The following is a 21,908-nucleotide window of genomic DNA, read 5'->3' as shown; positions in this document are numbered from 1 at the left end:
AGCAAACTTCATTTTCCTAGCTACATCAATATAAAGAACCGTTGGAGGGAGAAATAAATTAACATCAAAGGTTGCAAAATGTAACGAGAAGTGATTCCAGCTGGCCATACATCCACAAGGGATTAAAATTTCATTCCATCAAATACTAAGAAATGATAAAATGCTCAAGAGAAAAGAACTATTTATTGGTAAAAATAGGAGATTTTCGGGTACGATGGAGTTGGACTTATTACCATTAGCGCTTAGGCACTAAAGGCTTATTTGGAACTCTATAGTTGCTAAGATTACATCCCCCGAAGTATTATATGTAAGTTACATACGTGTTTTCAGACATTCACAAAATGACATGCCAAATTTTGTGTTTGTGCAACTATTTTCCTGGGAAGAGTGCTCGGAGCTTTCAGCAGATTCTCAAAGAACCATCCCTGGAGGTTTGGGGGTCCAAAACGGGGGCTAAGAGGCACGAGGTAAATTGTACCAGAAGTTGGCTTGCTGGCTCCCGCATCCTAACAAGGCGAGGTACGTTAAAATGAAACCAGCAGCCAGGATGATGGCTGTGGGTGCGCCTCCTCCACCCTGGGGCAGGGGAAGGAGAAGCCCTAGGAAAGAGAGAGAACTGACAGACGACCTGAAAGAGCCAAACACTTGGAAAATAATATTGGTAGGTGGTTGACAGATCTAAGAGCCACATAGAAAGGATGGGGACTTAGGTAACAGATAAAAAACTTGGCAGCTGAAAGAGCAAGGCAAATGTTTGCTGGCAAAAAAATCAAACACCAAACACCGTACAGGAGAATGTACATCACAGAGCTCTACACTGCCCCATACTCACTCCAAAGTAAACACTGACTGATGACGGCACCGAAAACCCGACACCGTGGTATGAACAGGACAGGGAAGCGGGGAACATGAGGAGGAGGAGAGTTAATTTTTTTTAAGGTTTTACTTATTTATTTGAGAGAGAGAGAGAGAGCACGCAGGAGCAGGAGGAAGGGCAGTGGGAGAGGGAGAAGCAGGCTCCCTGAGGAGCAGGGAGCCCGAAGCGGGGCTCCATCCCAGGACCCTGGGATCACAACCCAAACCAAAGGCAGACGCTTAACCGACTGAGCCATCCAGGCGCCCTAGAGTTAAACCCTGGTCAACAAGAAGGAAGTCAAAAGAGATCTGAAATCCATCATCAAACAGCGATGTAGACGCTATTTGTAAAATACAGAGGCAAACACTAGACGAGACAGGAAAAGGAGTCAGCAGTGCTTCCTGCTGGGCTGATAGGCAAGAGACGGGCAGGGAAATGAAGAAATCAGTCTTTCAATGCCATGAGCTTTAGCTATGCATATGGAATACCGTGTCAACAACCCAGATCACATTTAAAACGTGAAAGAGTAATCATGGCAGTGCTGAAGGGAAGAGGGTGTCCATCATCGAGGGGCGACTTTCAACCTGAGGATGGGGGACGGGCTAAGGGCCACGTCGTTCCTTTTGCCCTGTTGGCTGGCAGGCGAGCTGTTGGCTTGATAGGAGCTTCTGCAGGGGCCTGGAAGATGAGCCGACTTGCCAGGTTTCCGACTCTCAGAGCAAGAAAGGGTGGTAGGATCTGGATCCTGTGCAGTACAGGCACGGAACAAAGCAACCAGGGAATACTGTGCTGGTTGAAGTTATTATCTCGGGCGAAATATGCACTCACAGAGAGGGTGAGCAGGACCGGCCCCACCCCTGCCTGAGACTCTTCTCCAGTCCAGTGAGCCCCAACCTCCACATTAAGGCATAATGCAGAGCACCCCATGCACCAGTGGAAACTAGAGAACCATGGTGCCCTGAAGTACCCCCAAGGAAACAGGGGTATGCGATGGGAAAATGAACAATTCTCTCATTCAATACCACATTCTTTGTGTTGCTCGTGCCCAGGTCAACAGCAGCCCAGTACCTGACGCTACCCTACCTGGTCTACTCCCAGGAGTCCCAGAACAGCATGCTCCTTACCAATCTGACTCCTTCTCGTGATTTTCCGCTCTTGGAAGGCTTTTCTTTCTTATGTTGCTCCATATAAATCCAAACAACCCAAGGCTCAAGTTAAATTCATTTCTAAAACGGAGATCTGAAATATGCCAGCCTCGATGACACTCTTCTTCACTTAATTATGTCATGCAATTACAGTACAGTAGGTTCTTGAAATAAAAACACTATGATGATATATTTTCAGATGCCTTATATGAAGTCATAAGAATAATACTGGGAATGGCAGTAATTATAATACAGACCTCTGAACTCAAGACACAAAATCACTTTCCTGAAGCACTTATATAACTTATCAATTAAATTATAGATTATCTTGTACTATTAACTGTCTCATATACATTTACCTTTCTCCTCTCCAGGAAGTCTCTAGAAGGCAAGAGTCTCACGCTTCTGTATCCCTTTCTCAGAACTGGTTCTTAGGCAGAGGGGTGTTCAAATGTGAGTTCTATCACTTAGTAGACGTGTGGCCAGGGTCAAATTCTAGAGGCAATATGGTGGTGGACAAACACAGGATCTGAAATCAGACCTGGGTTCAAATTCTAGCTCTGTGATTTACGATCCCTGGGGTCCTCTGTTACTAAATCTACTTGAACTGCAGTTTGCATATCTATAAAATGAAGACCATGACAGGTTCCCTTCCAAGTGGGGTTGTAAGGATCTAAGGAAGTTAACATACCTAACGTGGACTACCGGATTTAGCATTTGGGTGCTCAATGAATGGCAGCAATCCCCCAACTATAGCAAGATAATTAAAAGAGTATTATTTTAGGGGTGCCTGGGTAGCTCAGTCAGTTAAGAGTCTGACTTCAACTCAGGTCATGATCTCAGGGTCCTGGGATCGAGCCCCGTGTTGGGCTCCCTCCTCAGGGGGTAGTCTGCTTCTCCCTCTCCTTCAGCCCCCTGCTAGTGCTCTCTCTCACGCTCTTGCTCTCTCTCTCTCTCTAATAAATAAAATCTTTAAAAAAAAAGTATTATTTTACAACTAGTTCAGCTACATGCTCTCCTCAAGAAAGTGACACCAGTAAGTCCTCTATATACACATTTATTTACTTGGGTTAGAAAAGAAGTTCTCTTTTCCTTTCTCAGCTCTGGTGGTGGCAGAACATGTTAGAGGCTAAAATTAAAGGTGCTCTGGGCCCTACTTGTTGAAGAAAACAGATGACTAGATCAAGGCCTATAAGGGAAGGTCACTGAACTAAAACCTACTTGACAGGGATCCTTTCTCAAGAATCCTGAAGATATTCCTGTTCTTGAATATGGAAGGACAGCCCTAAAGTTGTGGCGAGAAACTCCTTTGGAAACAGCCAGCTCATGATACCTTTTACCTCAAAAGCTAGAAGTGGATAGTACATTCATCTCCCCCTACAACAGGATTTGCCATCCCTACCTCTTATCTCCTTTTTTTACCAAATCTAAACAAAAGTAACTGAATTGTGACAAAGGTGACTCTTTGTCCAAGAAAAATGGATACCATTTTTACCGTGAGGGGGTGGGCATAGAGCTGTAATTCTAAAATCCAAAGAAAGGTTTGGTTGAAACAGTGAATCCGTGCACTCGCTCCTTACCCACATACCTCGAGGCTCCTATCGGCAGCCAACTGGGCTGAGAAGCAGAGCTGAAGATAACACGCTGCAATCTGGAGCAGGGTGCCCTGTGTCAGCCTAGCAGCGCTGCCAGGAGGCGGGGAGGGCACACGCAGACTGTATGTCATGAAAGACCAAGGCAGCTAGGTAAAGGTGTAGGTAGTCTGCCGTCTAGAGAGCTCAGTGCGTGAGGCGGGATTACAGAGATGAGCCTGGAACAACAGGCATGATTCCAGCTGGTCTTCTAAGCAATGACAGGAAGGTGGCCCCTTCTTCCACAGAAACCAGTGGTCCTCGCCATTTTGGGGGGTGAGGGAGGGGCGTTGGGAGCTTTGGTAATGTTCACATGTAAGAGAGCTCTCCTCTGTGGGCACACACTGTTTTTACAAAATCAACTGCCCTTCTCCACCCATAAAACATGAAAAACTACAGAAAATACCACTGTGAATGGAGACGACTTCTTCTTGTTTTGTCTCCTTTGGGGAGGTACGGGGTGGGAAGCAAGGGGCCTGGTAGTCATGAAAGCACGCCACTCATAAGAGCAGCGACTGTTGACAACACATCTGGAACAGTCCTCGAACTGTCTCACAAATAAGATAGCTATGTGTTGATTGGACCCCTCCAGATGCTCGCTGGATGGAATAACTGAAAAGTTATATGGGTCAGAGAATACTTTTAAAAATGCTGTATTTTACTAATGGAAGGAAAGAAGTATGAGCGGAGTAAACGTCACATCCTGTCAGCTCACAAATAAGATAGAGTTGGCAGGATGAAATTATAATTCAGCTCCCTCCTCTCGTTTCAAGAAAATTTTCCAATGCAAGCAGCTGAGACTGATGTTATTGTAGGGGTAATCCTAAATCTGTTCCTATTCACTGAAAGGGCAAAAAAAAAAAAAAAAAAAATCAAACCATTGGCAAACTTAGATTTTAAATATTACCCCACAAGTCACAACTGGCTATCACATAGCAAAGTGGAGTGACATCACCACTGAGAAATGTTGCAGTAAGAAATGGCAGAACCCCCGGAAGACTTTTAAATAAGGGGTTGACAAATCAGTTTTATGATTCAGATCAATCTGGCAGAGCTGAAGAGACCTATCTAAGAGATTAATCGTAACAAGTTGAAAGATGACTCCCAGTCACCGGCCAAGGTGACGAGATGGACGTTGCTACCATTCGCTAGAATTGAAGGAAAGCAGCAGATAAGGAAGAAATGGAGTGAGCCCTGCAGTGTGCTCTCTCTCGGGGATGACCACTGGGCAGCTGGGGGTACGGGCATGGAGCTGATCTGGTTCACATAACCTAAGTGAATTCCTCCAAGGGAGATAAAAAAGAGAGCAAAACAGATGATTTATTAAATACTCTTGGTTCATTTCATCAGTGAGTGCTGTGGCCAGGTACTGAGGATACCACACTTGCCGAAATGTACAAGGCCTGAACCAGCAGACAGCTTATCTGCTAGTGGAGGTGGCTGATAAACACAATTTCTTTTCCAGGGGGAAGTGCGGACCTTCTCAACCAGTGTCCAGTCACAAGGCCGTGCCACACAAACACTGTATTTTTCCTGTTTGCCACTGTGTCAAGAAGCCTGGTGCCTGCTGGGGTGATAGCTGAGAACATGGGCTGTGGAGCAGACCATCTGCATCTATCAATCCCAGCTCCGAGGCCTTGGGACGGCCACTTACCTTTAAGCCCTTACTTTTCTCCATCTGTAAACAGTGGCCATAATCATCTCTCTCTCACAAGGTTAGTGAAATAAATAAATCCAAGCAACGTGCTTATTGGACAGTACATGGCATGTACGAAGGCTCAACAAATCACTTTATCCCATGCATTTATGGAACGATGAGATGGCTTGTGGCATTGGACATACTGCAAGTGTTAAAATGACCCAGAAATAAGGCAAAATGGGAATTAATTGGGTTATGAAGTTTTTATTCCGTATATGAATGGATAGACAGACACACAGATGGATACAGAAAGAAAGGAGCAGAGGGGGAGGGAGAGAGAGAAAGGAAGGTGTGTATTATTTTTTTTCTGATAGTAAACTAAAACAAGCCTTTATGGAATAAATCTTTGTAAAAAAAAAAAAAAGTGGGTAACACTGCATATAATAGCTTTAGCTACTATTTTTCAAGGCTTTAGGGACTCTTTTACAAGCAAATTATTCTTTTATCGATTTTCTACTATAGTTTGTTAAATACAAGCTTGATTTAAATCTATAGGCAAAATCACTAATATGGAACTAAAACTTTCTCAGGAAAAGGATATCCTTTAAAAGAGCCAAAGGATTAGGTGCTGTTCTTTGCCAACCCACGTGCAGGAGGGGAAAGCTCAACCCGGAGGTCTCTCAAGGCCAAAAGCAGGGACTATTAAATTCCTTGGGATGGTTCAAATAGTTGCCCTACAAATGCCTAGAAAACTTGGCTTAAATTTCCACTAAGGCAGAGGTCTGGGAACTCTGTGGGCCAACTCTGGCCTGCCACCTGTTTTTCATGTGGCCTGCGACCTAAGAACAGTTCTTAACATTTTTTAATGGTTTAAAAGAAAAATGCTTTGTGATACGTGAAAATTACATAAAATTCAAATTTTGGCATCCATAAATAAAATCTGACGGGAACACAGCCTTACTTACTCATGTATGGATTACCTACAGCTGGTTTCACACTACAATAGCAGGGCTGAATCGTTATGACAGACGCCATATGGCTCACAGAGCCTAAAATATTTACTCTCTGGCTCTTTATAGAAAAAGGTCCCCTTTGCCCGTTCTAAGGAAAAGCATTACCCTGAATTCGGCCCTTGGAAACAGGCTGATGTCAGATGTGAAATTACACAGCCTCAAAACAATCTCAGCATTCAGAGGCACTTAGGGAGCTCTTCCAAAGGTCCATTTTAAATTACTCACAAGAATTTTCTCTTCTTCACCGTTTGTTCCACCCCTAACAGTCCACAATGTATCTTGTTTAAAACAGGCAGCAGTTAAATTAAATGCTTGTCTTAAATTGGTCACACCACATTTGCCTATTTGGATGAGCTGCCTTTACTCACCGCAAACAGGAAAGGGGAGATAGCCGACTTATCAATCTTCACGATTAACTGAAATAACCATTTGGGCACTTGGGATAGGGTTATCACAAACAGAAAGTCTGGGCTATCTTTAAGGAATCTACATTAACTATTTTCAAACTTTTTAAATATCCTCACCTATAATATAAATAAGTAAACAAAGACATACACATAATCCCATTTTTAAAATTCTAAGGTGCACATTTTTGTACATTATAACATCTGAATTTAGGCTTTGCCTTGTAATTGACAGCATCATACAATAAGGAGTGCCTAAAATAATGGTGCAGTTTACAACTGATGGCGTCTTGTATCCAATGACTCCAACGTACCAGGAGGACAACATAAGCAGATTTTGGGAGGCTCTAGTGAGAAATTCCCCGAGCCCTGTCTGCCACAGGAATCATTTCAAAAAGCAAGATGGATGATTTTATCCTCAATTCACTGCAAAACTACTATAAATTATAGGAGGAAGTCATTATTTCTCTTAATTCTCAGCAGAGAAGCTGCTCAAATTCTTTTATAGATTATACTCATAATTTAGAACTCATACTTCAAATATTTCAAATTGGGTCAAAAATCCTCACTAATGAGATATTTGGTCTGGAAATACCAAAATAATATAGCAGCTCAAACTGAACGTTAAAATGGTTCTGGGCACATAAATATCTAATGTTTAAATAACTATATCTAAACAAATACATCTGTAAACGCCTGTACTTTTATCTAAAATAAAACTATCTAATTTAACCAAAGAGGAGCTGGAAAGAATGGCCGGCACGCTATCACCACGGTAACCCTCTGAAAGGCACCCCGGCTGCTTCCTCTGCGTTCCCCCCAGCCTGAACGTGGGACACCACCTGCTGTGCCATCTTCTTAACCATTCTACACCATTCCTTCCAGAGGCTGCCAAGGCAGCTGCAGAACTGCTCACTCCCTCACATCCCAGCTTCCCATTTTACCCGTTTCCCCCTTCCCCTGTACACGTCCCTCCCTCCCTCGCGTCAATGGAAAGGGAGAAATGTCTCCTGCTTTGATTTCCGGCATCCAACGAATCAATGTTTAATTTTCTATTACAATCTAATTTGGGCCTACAAGCTTCATTTTTTCCTAGCTGTAACTACAACAAAACTCCCATATTCTGCTTTTTAAAACATCACAAGCCTTTCTTCTGTTGCTACATTGTTCATAATAATTTTTACGACAATAAAGACATTTTGTCAAGGGGATGTACCTTATTTAACCAAACCAGTCCCCAGTTATTAGACAATGAGCTTGGATACTTTTGCTGTTAAAAGCGAAGTCGCGCAAACATCTTATACTTTTTTTTTATTTGTCATTAAGATGTATACCCAGAAAATTTTCTTAGAACAAATTAAAAAATAAAATCCAAAGTCTCATTTGTTCCTAGAGTAAAAATCAATATGGACTCTATTGTGGACACAAGTGATTAAGTAAGTCAACTTCTGTACGTGTTTTAAAGTAAAATACAATGAAAATAGAGGGTGACTGTATCCTCAATTCACTGCAAAAATACTACAAATTGCTCTTGCTTACTATTTTTATAGGATGGTTACAATTAAGCAATTGATTAATATCCTCTTATCCAAGGTCACAAGGAAAACTGGGTTTATTTGAAATGTTCTTCCAGAACTTTTAGGTTTCAAATAGCTATGTGTTGATTGGACCCCTCCAGACGCTCGCTGGATGAAATAACTGGAAAGTTGTATGGGTCAGAGAATACTTTTAAAAATGCTGTATTTTACTAACGGAAGGAAAGAAGTATGAGCAGAGTTAACGTCACATCCTGTCAGTTTGCACCATGGAACCTACGTGAAAGCAGGTGAAAAGCTCTCAGGAGGAAACCTCCTGCACGACCCTTTTCCGTTCGGACGGGAGGGTGAGCACACCTGCTGCCTCGGGCGCGCAGGAGGAGTCCGGAAGATGCGTGGGGCTGAGTTACAGGAAGCAGGACTGTTCAGCAGGGCTCTGAAGAAGGCAGCTGCCTTGCTGTTACAAAGCTTCCTTTTAACCTTTGCTTTTCTTTCGACTCTCCTCAGTCACCCTCCCGTCCCTTCCGCAGTGCTAAAAAGCAAAAATAAGCAAGCAAAATGTAAAAAGTCCCACTGCATCTAAAGTTTGTGACTTTCCTTGAGAAGCAACATCTAAATGAGCTGTGTCGGGGCGCCTGGGTGGCTCAGTCGTTGAGCGTCTGCCTTCGGCTCAGGTCGTGATCCCAGGGTCCTGGGATCGAGTCCTGCATCGGGCTCCCTGCTCCGTGGGAGGCCTGCTTCTCCCTCTCCCACTCCCCCTCCTTGTGTTCCCTCTCTCGCTGTGTCTCTCTCTGTCAAATAAATAAACAAAATCTTAAAAATAAATAAGTAAGTAAGTAAGTAAGCGAGCCGTGTAGCTGCTTCACTCCTCACCCCAGGCAGGCCCACGCCAGGCGCCGGTGCTGAGAACGCATGGTCTGGGCGGCAGTCTCAACAGGCGACAGCTGAGGGGGAAGCTGGTGCATAAGAAGAGACGGCAGCCAGGCTGCTCAAGGCACACAGTGTCTACAGTGTCCCTTCTGCTGCTCGCGAGCCCGGTCATCTTGGGAAGTGACCCGCGTGGTGCCTCCATTTCGTCTCCTGCACACAGGGATTGGGAGCACCTACCTCAAGGGCTCTTGTGAGATGAAGTGAGCTCACGAAGCACCCAGCCCAGAGCCTGGCAGATGGCGACTGCTCCTGGAGTGTTTGGGGAAAGGCTGTGCTACGGAAGCCACGGACCAGGGAGGTATAACAGAGGGAAAGAGCTGAGCATCAGTGGAATCATTCGGCCCTCAGGTGGATGGCATTTGTGGGAACAGTCTTGGAGATGGCGCACCGAAAGGTGGCTGGACCATGTAACTTCCAAGGCCTTGTCCTACCCTCAGGAAAATGGTTTTTATGTTTCAAGAACAGCCACAAACGAGAGATACCCCTGAGGATCATCTCACTCCACATCCCCTCAATGATCAACTTCCATTCCTACCTCCCCCAGCTCTCTCCAATCCTTCCCTTCCTCCTCACTCCCTCAACTGTTGCTCTGATCAGACCTTGAGCATCTCCAGCATCATAGGAACCTTGACTCTGGAGATGGTCTCTTAACTGCTCTCTCTGCTTATCTGAGATTTGACCAAATCTCTATCAACCTCTCACATTTGTCTTGGCCTTTTAAAATTAAAAGGGGGGAGGGGAAGCTTAGGAAGATCATATAAACTATTAAGTTACAAGGCAAAAAGGACACCTACTGTTGAGATATTACAAGTAAGACCCCCCCCCCTTTTGTATTCCAGTACGTGATAGGCCAGAAGCGTCAGAACCTAAAGCCCAGGCTACAGTTTCAAACTCTCTAGAAGTCCTCTTCTTCGAGAATCTTCCTCTCCCCCACCCCTTACTGCTTCTGGACCCTCCGGTTGCTAGAGGCAGAGGAGTGATGAAAGGTATGCGTTGCTGGTGAAGTATGTTTAACGAATCCAAAATGGCCAGACAGCTTGAGAGCCAGCTAGTAACTCGTCTTTTGGTGGAAGCCTTCCTTAAACCTTTTCAGGAAGTGATGACTTTTCCTCAAGAATCTGCAAGATGAGGACTGTCCATTCATCTTGGCATCAGTCTAGCTTCTCCAGCATGAAAGACCTTCTTCTGAAGTCTAACTAAAAATCTCTCCTGCTGGCAATTAGTTTATTACCTTCCCTTTACCTCTCTCTGTGGTGGAGGGGCGGGGGGAGAATAAAGGGACCCATGTTACCTAGTCAGGAACTTGTTTCTAACCATAGCCAACCATACCTAGGAAGGAATAAACAACCTGATTTTTAAAAGTAACAGGAGGGGGAAAAAACTGTAGAACTTTTTATGTGCAAATTCTGAAAGTTGTTGGGATCACCACTAAATCCCACCCTATCCCCAATCCTCCTCAGCCAGGAATTTGTTTTGTGGCTTTTCTGACAGCCCAAGATCAGCTTTCTTTTAATCTCAGGTCCCTCAGAAGGAAATGGCTGCCAGAGAGATAATCTGGCTTCCCCCGGGTCACTGCCTTTTTTCTTTCTTTCTTTCTTTTTTAAAGATTTTATTTATTTATCTGAGAGAGAGAGAGACAGAGAGAGAGAGAAAGAGAGGGGGCGCACGCACATGTGCACAAGTGGGGGAAGGGGCAGAGGGAGAAGCAAGCTCCCCGCTGAGCAGGGAGCCCTAATATGGGCTCAGGGGCTGGATGCCAGAAACCTGGGATCATGACCTGGGCTGAAGGCAGACGCTTAACCAACTGAGTCACCCCTCACTGACTTTTTTCTTAACTGTGTTCTTCAAGCAGTCAGACTCAAAGCAAGGCGCCACACAGCAAAATACTTCCTGAAGTCAACACAGTAAGCCTGTATATAATGTTAATCTGGATTAGCACGCACAAAACGACATGGCACAACAGGCTCTATGAAGTTTAAAATTTTCCTATTTATCCCTAAATAGGAATTTTCCTACATTACTCAAGTCAATGATTCTTTTATCTGGAATCAGAATTTGAGACGCCATTTTGGCTAAATATTAATCTCACTGCTTTTAGAGTGCTCCATTTCCAAAGGAGCCAGGTTCCCTACTCTGGGATTTAACTAAATACTGGGTATTACTATGATTCAAATCTTCACTAGTATTAGCAAGACAAGGCTGCATAGATTAAAATAGTTTTTAAGATCTCGATTTGCGTAACTTTAATGTGAAGGAAATCTGTTTCTATCATCTACATGTTTAGTATTTAATACATTTTTCCTCTTACGGCCAAATTTTGATGGAGGTAGGAGAGAGAATGTGGTATTAATAATAGGTATCCAGAGGGTGATTTCTACAACAACGTCCTAAAACGAGGTGTGTCTCCTTAGGGTACCCTGTGGCGGTACACAGGGACTCAAAGGGGCACTGTGGAATTTTTTTTAAATTTCAAGGAAAACATAGCAACAACTGGCAGATATTACACTCACTTCCACTCAAGTTGTTTGGACCTGACCACTTCATGCAATGGGCAGTTAGGTATTTCTTTTGACCTATAGGCACCATGGAAAAAAATACCAAAGACCCTGGGGCATTATGAACTAACGGAGTTTGTGACCCCTCTGTCTGAAGCACTTCTTTCAAACCAACGCTGTGGTTTGGTTGGGAAACTGAAGTTAGATTAACCCAGGGAATGATTCCAGTATCTGATAACTCATCAGATTATTATCCTCCGTCTCAGTAGTATTTGAGAAACTACATATCCGGCTAATAATATGTGTTCTATTTTAGAGAAGAAAAAAAAGAACATTTATTTTCTACCAACAAGAGCCCCCAGAGGATGTGTCCACAGAGGTCACCCTGAGACTATTCAGCCTGGGAGAAAAGCCATCTGGCCAAATATTTGATAGGAAGTGAAAGGCAACATGTTATTATGTCAGTGTGGATTCCTAATAAGACACAGACAAAAGAGAAGCACACATTATTACACGCTATGAGGATCTTAATATAGCTATGGAGACCAGGGAAAATGACAGAACTAGATCATTCCAACCCCCACTCAGGGTCTCAGAGTAAAGCTCTGGTATATTTAGAGTTTTAAAGTTAGAATGCTAACTCCTTTCGTTCTAGTCAAAACAGTCTTCAAACACGTGGAGCCCTGCTTAAAAAGAAATATGTTCTCCAACCCTGGAAATCCAGATTACGGTCTCCACCTAAAGGAAGCAGGGCTCCTTGAAGAAATGGCTGATTCCAGGTCTGGGATTATAAATAGACAAGATGAGCCTGGAGCATCCTGTCAACCAGACAGCAAGGAAGCCATGGTCTGTCAAGACTTGGGGGCCGAACTGAAGAGGCTCCCATTGGCCAAAGATGGTACAACTTGAGCATCAATAAGGATATTAACTATAATGTACTAGCTTTTTAGAGAAAGCTTTTATTTTTTTCCCTTTGAAAGTCTCAAAAGGGTAGGGAATAATAGGTTAAAGTTTTCTTTAGGCTTACTGATAAAATGTATCAAGATAGTTTACTTTTCAATTGGACACCCTCAGCTCTTCTCCTAATAGGCCTCTTTTCATGAGTTCATTCATTACATAAAAACAAACAAGCAAACAAAAAAACCTTCACTGGTCACCACTAGAGCATGACAGACCAACTCACCATTTTGACAACTGATAAATAACAAAATCAAGTATATTTACCCAGGTCACACGTACCACTGGGTAAGCAAGTTGAGTATGAGGGAAAGTTTCTCTTTATAGAAATATTCCAGCTAATAAGTGAGCAAGGAGTGATAGCATGTCATCATATTGCAACCCCCAATGAATCACTGAATCCAGGTGGTAGATATTAATGGTGCTGACATTCCAAAAAGGTAGAATCAGCCAGACATTATCTGCCTCTTGATGGAAGAACAAATGATCAATTATAAAGTAATATTGCAAAAAAAGGGGGATATTAATATGGGAAACCTCTAGCTCCAAGTGCTAATCTAGTGGGAATACAGAGGACTACATTACAGAGGCAAGCAGTCAGACAAATCTAGTCTGTAGGACAAACTAGTCTCTTTAACAAAAAATTAGAGAGTCTTAAAATACAGATTGACCCATAGTTCCTGTTTCAAATAAACCACCAGAAAAACATTTATGAGACAACTGGAAATGGGAGCACTTACTGGGTATCTTACGATAGTAAAGAATTATTTTGTTAGGTATAATAAGGACTCTTTAAAAAATAAGCACAATACCATTATCTTTTTTTAAAAAAAATCTTTAAAAATACTGTCAGAAGAGCTGAGACTCAGGTGGTGCTCTAACCCTACATTTTGGAGTAGATTATCAACGCAACCCAGTTATGAGAAACAATAAATCTCCCTTCCGCAAGAATATCCTTCTTTAAAAAACAAACACACACAGAGAAAAAGAAAGGTTCACTGGGAACTTTGAGAAAGTAGAAACATTATCAGCAACTCAGTTTCCTGTCTTAAAAATGTCAAGTTGGTACAGCGTGACCAAGAAGATAATGACCAATAATCATGACCAAACAATTCCCCAGCCCCTCTGTCAACATACCAGGCAACCATCACAGTTGGCACCAGTCTGTGGTCCCAAATTCTAGTTATTTTAAACCAACTCCAAGCTGGAAGCTTTTCTGAAGAAAGAGGTCTATTATTAGAAGAGCTGGGGATGTCCACAGGAAACGACAGATGTTGGCGGGGATGTGGAGAAAGGGGAACCCTCCTATACTGTTGGTGGGAATGCAAGCTGGTGCAACCACTCTGGAAAACAGTATGGAGTTTCCTCAAAAAGTTGAAAATAGAGATACCATACAATCCAGCAACTGCACTACTGGGTATTTACCACAAAGACACAAATGTAGGGATCCGAAGGGGTACGTGCACCCCGATGTTTATAGCAGCAATGTCCACAATAGCCAAACTGTGGAAAGAGCCAAGATGTCCATCGACAGATGAATGGATAAAGAAGATGTGGTATATATACACAATGGAATATTATGCAGCCATCAAAAGGAATGAGATCTTGCCATTTGCAATGATGTGGATGGAACTGGAGGGTGTTATGCTGAGTGAAATAAGTCAAGCAGAGAAAGACATGTATCATATGTCCTCACTGATATGAGGAATTCTTAATCTCAGGAACAAACTGAGGGTTGCTGGAGTGGTGGGGGGTGGGAGGGATGGGGTGGCTGGGTGATAGACACTGGGGAGGGTATGTGCTATGGTGAGTGCTGTGAATTGTGCAAGACTGTTGAATCACAGATCTGTACCACTGAAACAAATAATGCAAGATATGTTAAGAAAAAAAAAAAAGAAGAAGATAGCAGGAGGGGAAGAATGAAGGGGAGTAAATCGGAGGGGGAGACGAACCATGCGAGACGATGGACTCTGAAAACAAACTGAGGGTTCTAGAGGGGAGGGGGGTGGGGGATGGGTCAGCCTGGTGATGGGTATTAAAGAGGGCACGTTCTGCGTGGAGCACCGGGTGTTACGCACTAACAATGAATCATGGAACACTACATCCCAAAACTAATGATGTGATGTATGGTGATTAACATAACAATAAAAAATTTAAAGTAAAAAAGAAAAAAAGAAGAGCTGGGGATGTCCAGTTGAAAAGTATAACTATAAAATTTTATGTTATGGGCGCCTGGGTGGCTCAGTTGGTTGGGCGACTGCCTTCGGCTCGGGTCATGATCCTGGAGTCCCGGGATCGAGTCCTGCATCGGGCTCCCTGCTCGGCGGAGGGTCTCCTTCTCCTTCTCACCCTCCTCCCTCTCGTGCTCTGTCTCTCATTCTCTCTCTCAAATAAATAAATAAAATCTTAAAAAAAAAAGGTAGTAATCCCTTTAAAAAAAAAATTTATGTTATGTTAGCCTAAATAAAACCTACCTGTTTGTTATTCCATGTCTAATTCTGAATCTTTCAAAGGGGGAAAATAAAAACTTTCTCAAAAAAGGAAGTTGGATGCATTTTAGGGACTTACTCATGGTCCTTGAAATCTCTCAGCACCCCAATTTCTACAAATTTCAGAATATCCTTGGATTTGAAGGTATATCTACACAACATGTACCTTTTCGGCCCTTCCACCTTGCTTCTATTAAAAATACACACAACCCTTCAGAAAGCCCTGAAAACACCATCACCAACAGTGTATTAACACAAACACATGCAACACGGGCATTATCTTTCTGAGAGACTCAAGATTCTGTAAGTCCCACACATCATGATATTTAGGATGACGTTCTGATGCATCTTGCTTGTTTAGCAACTTTACTGGTTCCTCAAACTCAAAAATCTCAAATTTTGCTTAGATTTTTCATTAGATCAGGAGAATAAATGTACTCTGGGATTTCTTCTTTAAGAAAAGGCAGAAAGAAACTTATAGGTAACTAAATACCCAGAAACTCAGAAAGAAGGAAAAAATTCTTTAAGCCAGTAATTTTATCAAGATTATGATCATTACAAACAGCTATTTCTTTAAAGAGACCTACTGACCAAGAGGAATTCCTTAAAGGGTTGAGTAGAACATGTGTTTACTGTAATCAGGCTATAGGATTCTGCAGCCCCCACCCCCCGCCCCCGCCAAAGGGCCTCCTCAGCACCTGGTACACTGGGTTTTGTGCATCTGATCGTAGCAGAGCGTCTTCTTAAACCATTGCTCAAACACATGTGAGTCAACTCAACAAATGTTTGGTGAACACTAAGGAAAACTATTCACGTACAACATGCTTCCTCTCAGAAATTCCACATAGCTCTCAGTATATCAGCTGGTACCTATATATTTAATGTAATGTATAAAACTGTTTCATTCCCATTTTATACACAGGAAAGTCAAATCAGGACAGGTTAAATTATTTCAGTAAGGTCACAGAGTAAGTCACCACAGTTTAAAAAAACAAATCGAAATATAAAATCTGTTCTGGTTTAGACTTAAAATGCCCTTTGTATTTACCCTTCCATGTGTCCTGTCCATTTTGTTTTTTTGTTTTTTTTTTTTTAAGACTTTATTTATTTATTTATGAGAGACAGAGAGAGAGGGAGGCAGAGGGAGAAGCAGGCTCCCGGCTCTGCGGAACTCGATCCCAGGACCCTGGGACCATGACCTGAGCCGAAGGCAGACGCTTAACGACTGAGCCACCCAGGCGCCCTGTCTGTCCATTTTGCCCCCTCCAATCCTATCCGTTACGACCCATCCCACACGCTCATGTCACCCGTCGCCAACCTTTGCATTAACCACTCCTTGAGCACCTACTCGTTCCTAGCACTGTATCAGGCACTGTGCTGAACACAGTGCTGAATACAAAGACGAAGGAGACATGGAGAGGTTAAAACCTAGAGGACTTATACTTTTCCTATGAGCCAGGCAATTTAAGATAATTTACATAAAGGACAAATGATTTTCAGGACTCTTCCAGGAAGGACATGTTTTCCATAATCCTATTACATAGGTTTAAAAATCTTAAGTATGAAAAACTAGGAGCAGAACAAGATTTAAAGACACAGCAACCTCTGCCATTCTCATTTCTCTAGCTCTACAATCACATTTCTAGGTTTCAATTCACGTGTCAAGGGAGACAGCAGTCATACTAAGCAGAATTGATATCTAGAGTTTCACAGCATGGTTTAAAATATGCGGAAGGTATAGATATATTATCCACCTGCAATATTTTTAAAAAACTTAAAAAATAAGCCAGAATGTATGTAAATCTATTTAAATAAATGAGCTATCTAGATTTTAATATCCTATAAGGAAAATAAAACACATTTCATTCAACTATGAATCTTCTGATAATTAAGCAGCTCATTAAGTCTGTTTCAACAATGGTGAAAACATGGCAAACACTAGAAACATCATAGAGTAGATGCGTGGAGATTTCCACTTTAAATGACTCCACACCTACCGTAGTGTCATTGCTGGTAACATAAACCAGGACATCAGAGGAGTTCCTGCCATTGATGTATCGGTAGCAGTTCCAGACACAGCTAATCAAGTAACCCTGTAAGTGAATAGCGATTATTAGGTCTTTCATTTCCAAACTTCAGACAATTTTAAGTCCCTCCTCCCCCAGAGAAAACCATATTACATAACTTTTTTTTTTTTTTTTTTTTTTTTTAAAGATTTTATTTATGTATTTGAGAGAGAGAGAATAAGAGATAGAGAGCACAAGAGGGAAGAGGGTCAGAGGGAGAAGCAGACTCCCCGCTGAGCAGGGAGCCCGACGTGGGACTTGATCCCGGGACTCCAGGATCATGACCTGAGCCGAAGGCAGTCGCTTAACCAACTGAGCCACCCAGGCGCCCCCATATTACATAACTTTTATTTACTAACTTGTAAGTGCACATAGTAACGCTACTAAATCAAGAAGTCTTTACAATTACAAATGTTGGGTATAGTAACTTTCTGGCAAAGGGTGCTACTGTAGCTTATTCTATCACAACCCCCACTCCCAGAAGGTAGGTGGTGGTGGAGGTGACAGGGGAGAGCAGGAGAATCTCCGAGGAAAGGCAGTTGGAAGGAGCAATTACCACAAACATTTGCTGCCCTCAGTGTCACAGATCAGTCCGTGTATTAACCCATTTCTCATCACATTTTAACTGTCTTGGAGATTTTTATTCTACATGATTATATATGATTAAACAAATCATATTCAAGTTAATTTTTTAAAAAACATTCACAGCATATAAATTTGCTTCGTGGTCAATAAAATTCACTAAACATCTCCATCTTCATAATGAAATATCCAAAAAGGTCATTACAATTAATGTCCAGAATAAAGCCATGCCAGGGATAAAGCAGGAGTTCGTGGCAGACGTGCAGACTGTGAGAAGCTTGCACTTCCACTCCGATCACCTGGGACTGGATTAGAAGTAGAGGACTACAAAATCCTTTTCCAGCTTTACAATGTTTTGATCAAAAAAATGAAAAGATGTGGAGAAATTGGAACCCTCGTACGCTGCAGGTGGAAATGTGAAATGACGCAGCCGCTTTGAACAACAGTCTGGTGGTTCCTCAAAAGGTTAAAGAGTGACCATATGACCCAGCCGGTATATGCCCAAGAGAAATGAAAACATGTGTCCACACAAACTCTTGTACATGAATGTTCACAGCAGAGTCATTCCTAATAGCCAGAGAGTGGAAGCAACCCAAATGCCCACCAACTGATGATTAGGTAGACAAAATGTGGTATATTCATGCAGTGGAGTACCATTCAGCCATAAAAAGGAAAGAAATCCTGCTACATGCTACCACATGGATGAACCCTGAAAATACGCTAAGTCAAAGGAAGTCAGTCACAGGGGACCATATCCTGTATAATTCCATTTATATGAAATGTCCCGAGCAGGCAAATCTATAGAGACAGAAAGTACATTAGTAGTTGCCAGGGGTCAGGGATCTGGGGGTTATGAGGGTGAGGATGAATGGCAAATGATAAAAATGTCCTAAAGTTATATTGTTTAACCACAGAGCTGGGTTCACACAACTCTGCGAATATACTAAAAACCACTGAAATTGTACCCTTTAAGTGGGTGAATTTTATGATATGTGAATTATATCGCAACAAAGTTGTTTTATAACAAAGAAGACATCTAAGGACAAAAGGAGTGCTTGTCAACATTTCTTGGAAGACTGAGGTAAAATAGGGGCGCCTGGGTGGCTCAGTCGGTTAAGCGACTGCCCTCGGCTCAGGTCATGATCCTGGAGTCCTGGGATCGAGTCCCACATTGGGCTCCCTGCTCAGCGGGGAGTCTGCTTCTCCCTCTGACCCTTCTCCTTCTCGTGCTCTCTCTCATTCTCTCTCAAATAAATAAATAAAATCTTTAAAAAAAAACAAAAAGACTGAGGTAAAATACTCCGTCGTATACTCAGAATGCTGTCTTAAGCTGCATTCGTACTTGACGGTGATTATTTCTTATACTTAAATGTTCTGTGATGATGTGAAGAAGAAAACGTATAATGCTACTTTATGAAATATTTCTGGACGGCAATAATCTGAAACCAGGTATCCACAATGAGAGAGAGACAGGAAGGGCGTATTTCTTAAACAATGCACACAATATTTTCATTTTATTCAAACCTTCAGTTTACTCAATAATGCCATCGTTTCTTTAGTGAGAAAACAAAAGCCTTAGACTTTTTGAGAATTCTAATACAAATGAAAAAGAATGTTAGGACATATTCATTGTGTGTTCCGCAAGAAGACTGCACTCACACATTATTCTAGCAGTGAGCAGTAGCTACTCTTTGAGGCTGGGTGAGACCTCTGCAAGGACACGTCTAGTGAAGGTTAAACAGCAGAGGGGAAGCACCTGGGGGCAGGGGCTTCACAAGGCCAGGCAGCATTCTCGAGGGCCCCTGGCAGCACCCCAGCATTCGCTTACTGAACACTGCAAAGGGGGAAAAAAACACCTCTGGCCTATTGTCTCTAAAAACCCAGTAACTTACTTCAATGACCTTATTTCTCTCTTAACATTTCTGTCATTCATTTTCAAGAGAATTAAATATCTAGTATGTTTCCCAAATAAATGTACAGTGGCAAATCGTGTCCATCATCAATTTGCAGAGCGAGGGGTAAGCATTGCTCCCTTTGTGGTCTTGGGACAGACTGAAATGGACACATGTCCTGGTTTGGGCTCCTAGGGAACCCATCTGATGATAAACTTTACTAAACAGTGAATTTAGGTCATGAGAGCCACTAATCAGGTAAACTGATATATGAAATCACAGCATGTAGACTCATATTTATTTAAATGAATAATCACCGAGTTTCTACGTGCAAGGCATGAGCTTAGGGCTAGGAGGATGACAAAACTGAAGGCACAGTCTACACTCTCAAGGAAGTGCAGTCTAGTTAGTAAATAGATATGTAAGTAATGAAATACTAAGGCAAGGACACATTTCCCACAGGCTGGAGATAGATTTGTATCATGCCTTTCATTAGATCATTATGATAATTAAGTGTTTTGCAATTTATAAAAGCACCAAAGGGCAGAGACTGTTCTTACTCACAACTAAACCTTAGTACCTAGAATAGGGCCTGGCAGATGGGAAACCCTTAATAAATATTCACTGAAAAAAATGAATGGATGATACATCTTCCCATCCATTAGTACACTTAAACATCATAGTCACCCACAGAATGTTTTTTCCATTATTGCTGGTTATTAAATGAAGAAACCAAATCTCTGGCCACATAGAGAGAAACAGCAGTGAGAGAAGCTAAATCTGACTCAACATCTCAAGGTAAAGCATTTCTAATACAAAGGAAAATGCCTACAAAGTTAAAATGCCTTCAAGAGCCCTAGAAGGTTCCAGCTTCTGAGCTCCTGGTAATGGCAGAAAGTAGCTTGGTAGACTAACCTTCCTATAGGTAAAAATGATAAAATCTGGAATAAGATACACACACGATTTGAAAGCATGGGGGAGGGACCAAAACAGGCAGAAATTAAAGAAGAGTCTGCCTTTGAAAGACAGATTTCCAGGAGTAGGGTTTTGAGAGTTTGCGACCTTTTGCCAGGTTGGGCAAGGGACACTATTCAGGGCTGACGGAGCAGCCAGAATGTTGGGGTGGGAAGAGTGGAACTGTAGAGGTGGGGGGCCTCAACATCCGTGTAGAAAATCTGCTCAAATCTCGAGCACTAAACAAGACATGCAATATCAACATACTCAGTTCCTGAGGAAAATGCTGACTCAAACGACTCCCAGTGGATCATTTTTTTTTTTAAAGATTTTATTATTTATTTGACAGAGAGATCGCGAGAGCAGGAACACAAGCAGGGGGCGTGGGAGAGGGAGAAGCAGGCTTCCCGCTGAGGAGGTAGCGCAATGCAGGGCTCGATCCCAGGACCCTGGGATCATGACCTGAGCCAAAGGCAGAGGCTTAACGACTGAGCCACCCAGGCACCCGGATCATTTTCCTTTTACTCTTCTTCATCATATTACTTGCTTAAAAAGACTATTCTCTCTAAATGTAGCTTCTTCAAGCTTATCGAGGCTTGACTGTTTAAAAATTGGGTAATTTTATGCCAAAATAAAGACAATGAAAGATGTTAAGAATTAAAAGTTCAAAGTCTAGTAATGATTTAGAAACTTTCTACTTCCTAGTAGCACACAAGCACAAAGTATAGTGATGTTTTTATCATCAGGTTTGCAAAGAGGAAAAAGCAGCAGCAGCACTCAATTGTTGAGGGGGTGGTAAACGGTGCTCACGGAGTGTCAGTCACCTAATTTGGGGGGAAGCCAATCTGACATCCTATCAAAAGCCCTCCAATTACACATACTGTCTAATTTTAGGAAATGCGTCTTGAAGAAATAAATACGTAAGTACATGAAAGATGTAGTAAAAAAATGTTGTAGCACTATTAAGTGAAAAAGCAGAAACTGTCTTGATGTCCAGCAATAAGTAATTTATTAAATATTAGTAAATTCGGGGCGCCTGGGTGGCTCAGTCATTAAGCGTCTGCCTTCGGCTCAGGTCATGATCCCAGGGTCCTGGGATCGAGTCCCACATCAGGCTCCCTGCTCAGCAGGAAGCTTGCTTCTCCCTCTCCCACTCCCCCTGCTTGTGTTCCTGCTCTCGCTGTCTCTCTCTGTCCAATAAATAAATAAAATCTTTAAAAATAAATAAATAAATAAAAATAAATATTAGTAAATTCGTATACTAGATTGTTAAGAGAACACGGTTCAGAATATATTAACATTTTAAAAACAAATTACAGA

The 21,908-nt window shown here is 42.3% G+C and overlaps 1 protein-coding gene across 1 annotated transcript in view; it reads right to left on the bottom strand.

Annotated features, from left to right (window-relative positions):
- Positions 1 to 21,908, bottom strand: part of LAPTM4B (lysosomal protein transmembrane 4 beta) — a 74,755-nt gene that overhangs the window by 4,045 nt on the left and 48,802 nt on the right. The window contains exon 6 of the mRNA XM_035727200.1: positions 17,092 to 17,187. Within this exon, the coding sequence (XP_035583093.1) occupies positions 17,092 to 17,187 (96 nt within the window). The remainder of the gene's footprint in view (positions 1 to 17,091; positions 17,188 to 21,908) is intronic.

This window comes from Zalophus californianus, chromosome 4 (genome assembly GCF_009762305.2).
Source record: "Zalophus californianus isolate mZalCal1 chromosome 4, mZalCal1.pri.v2, whole genome shotgun sequence".
Classification (NCBI taxonomy): Eukaryota; Metazoa; Chordata; class Mammalia; order Carnivora; family Otariidae; genus Zalophus; species Zalophus californianus.
Note: the sequence above shows the minus strand (reverse complement) of the source record. Positions and strands in the feature narration are given on the sequence as shown.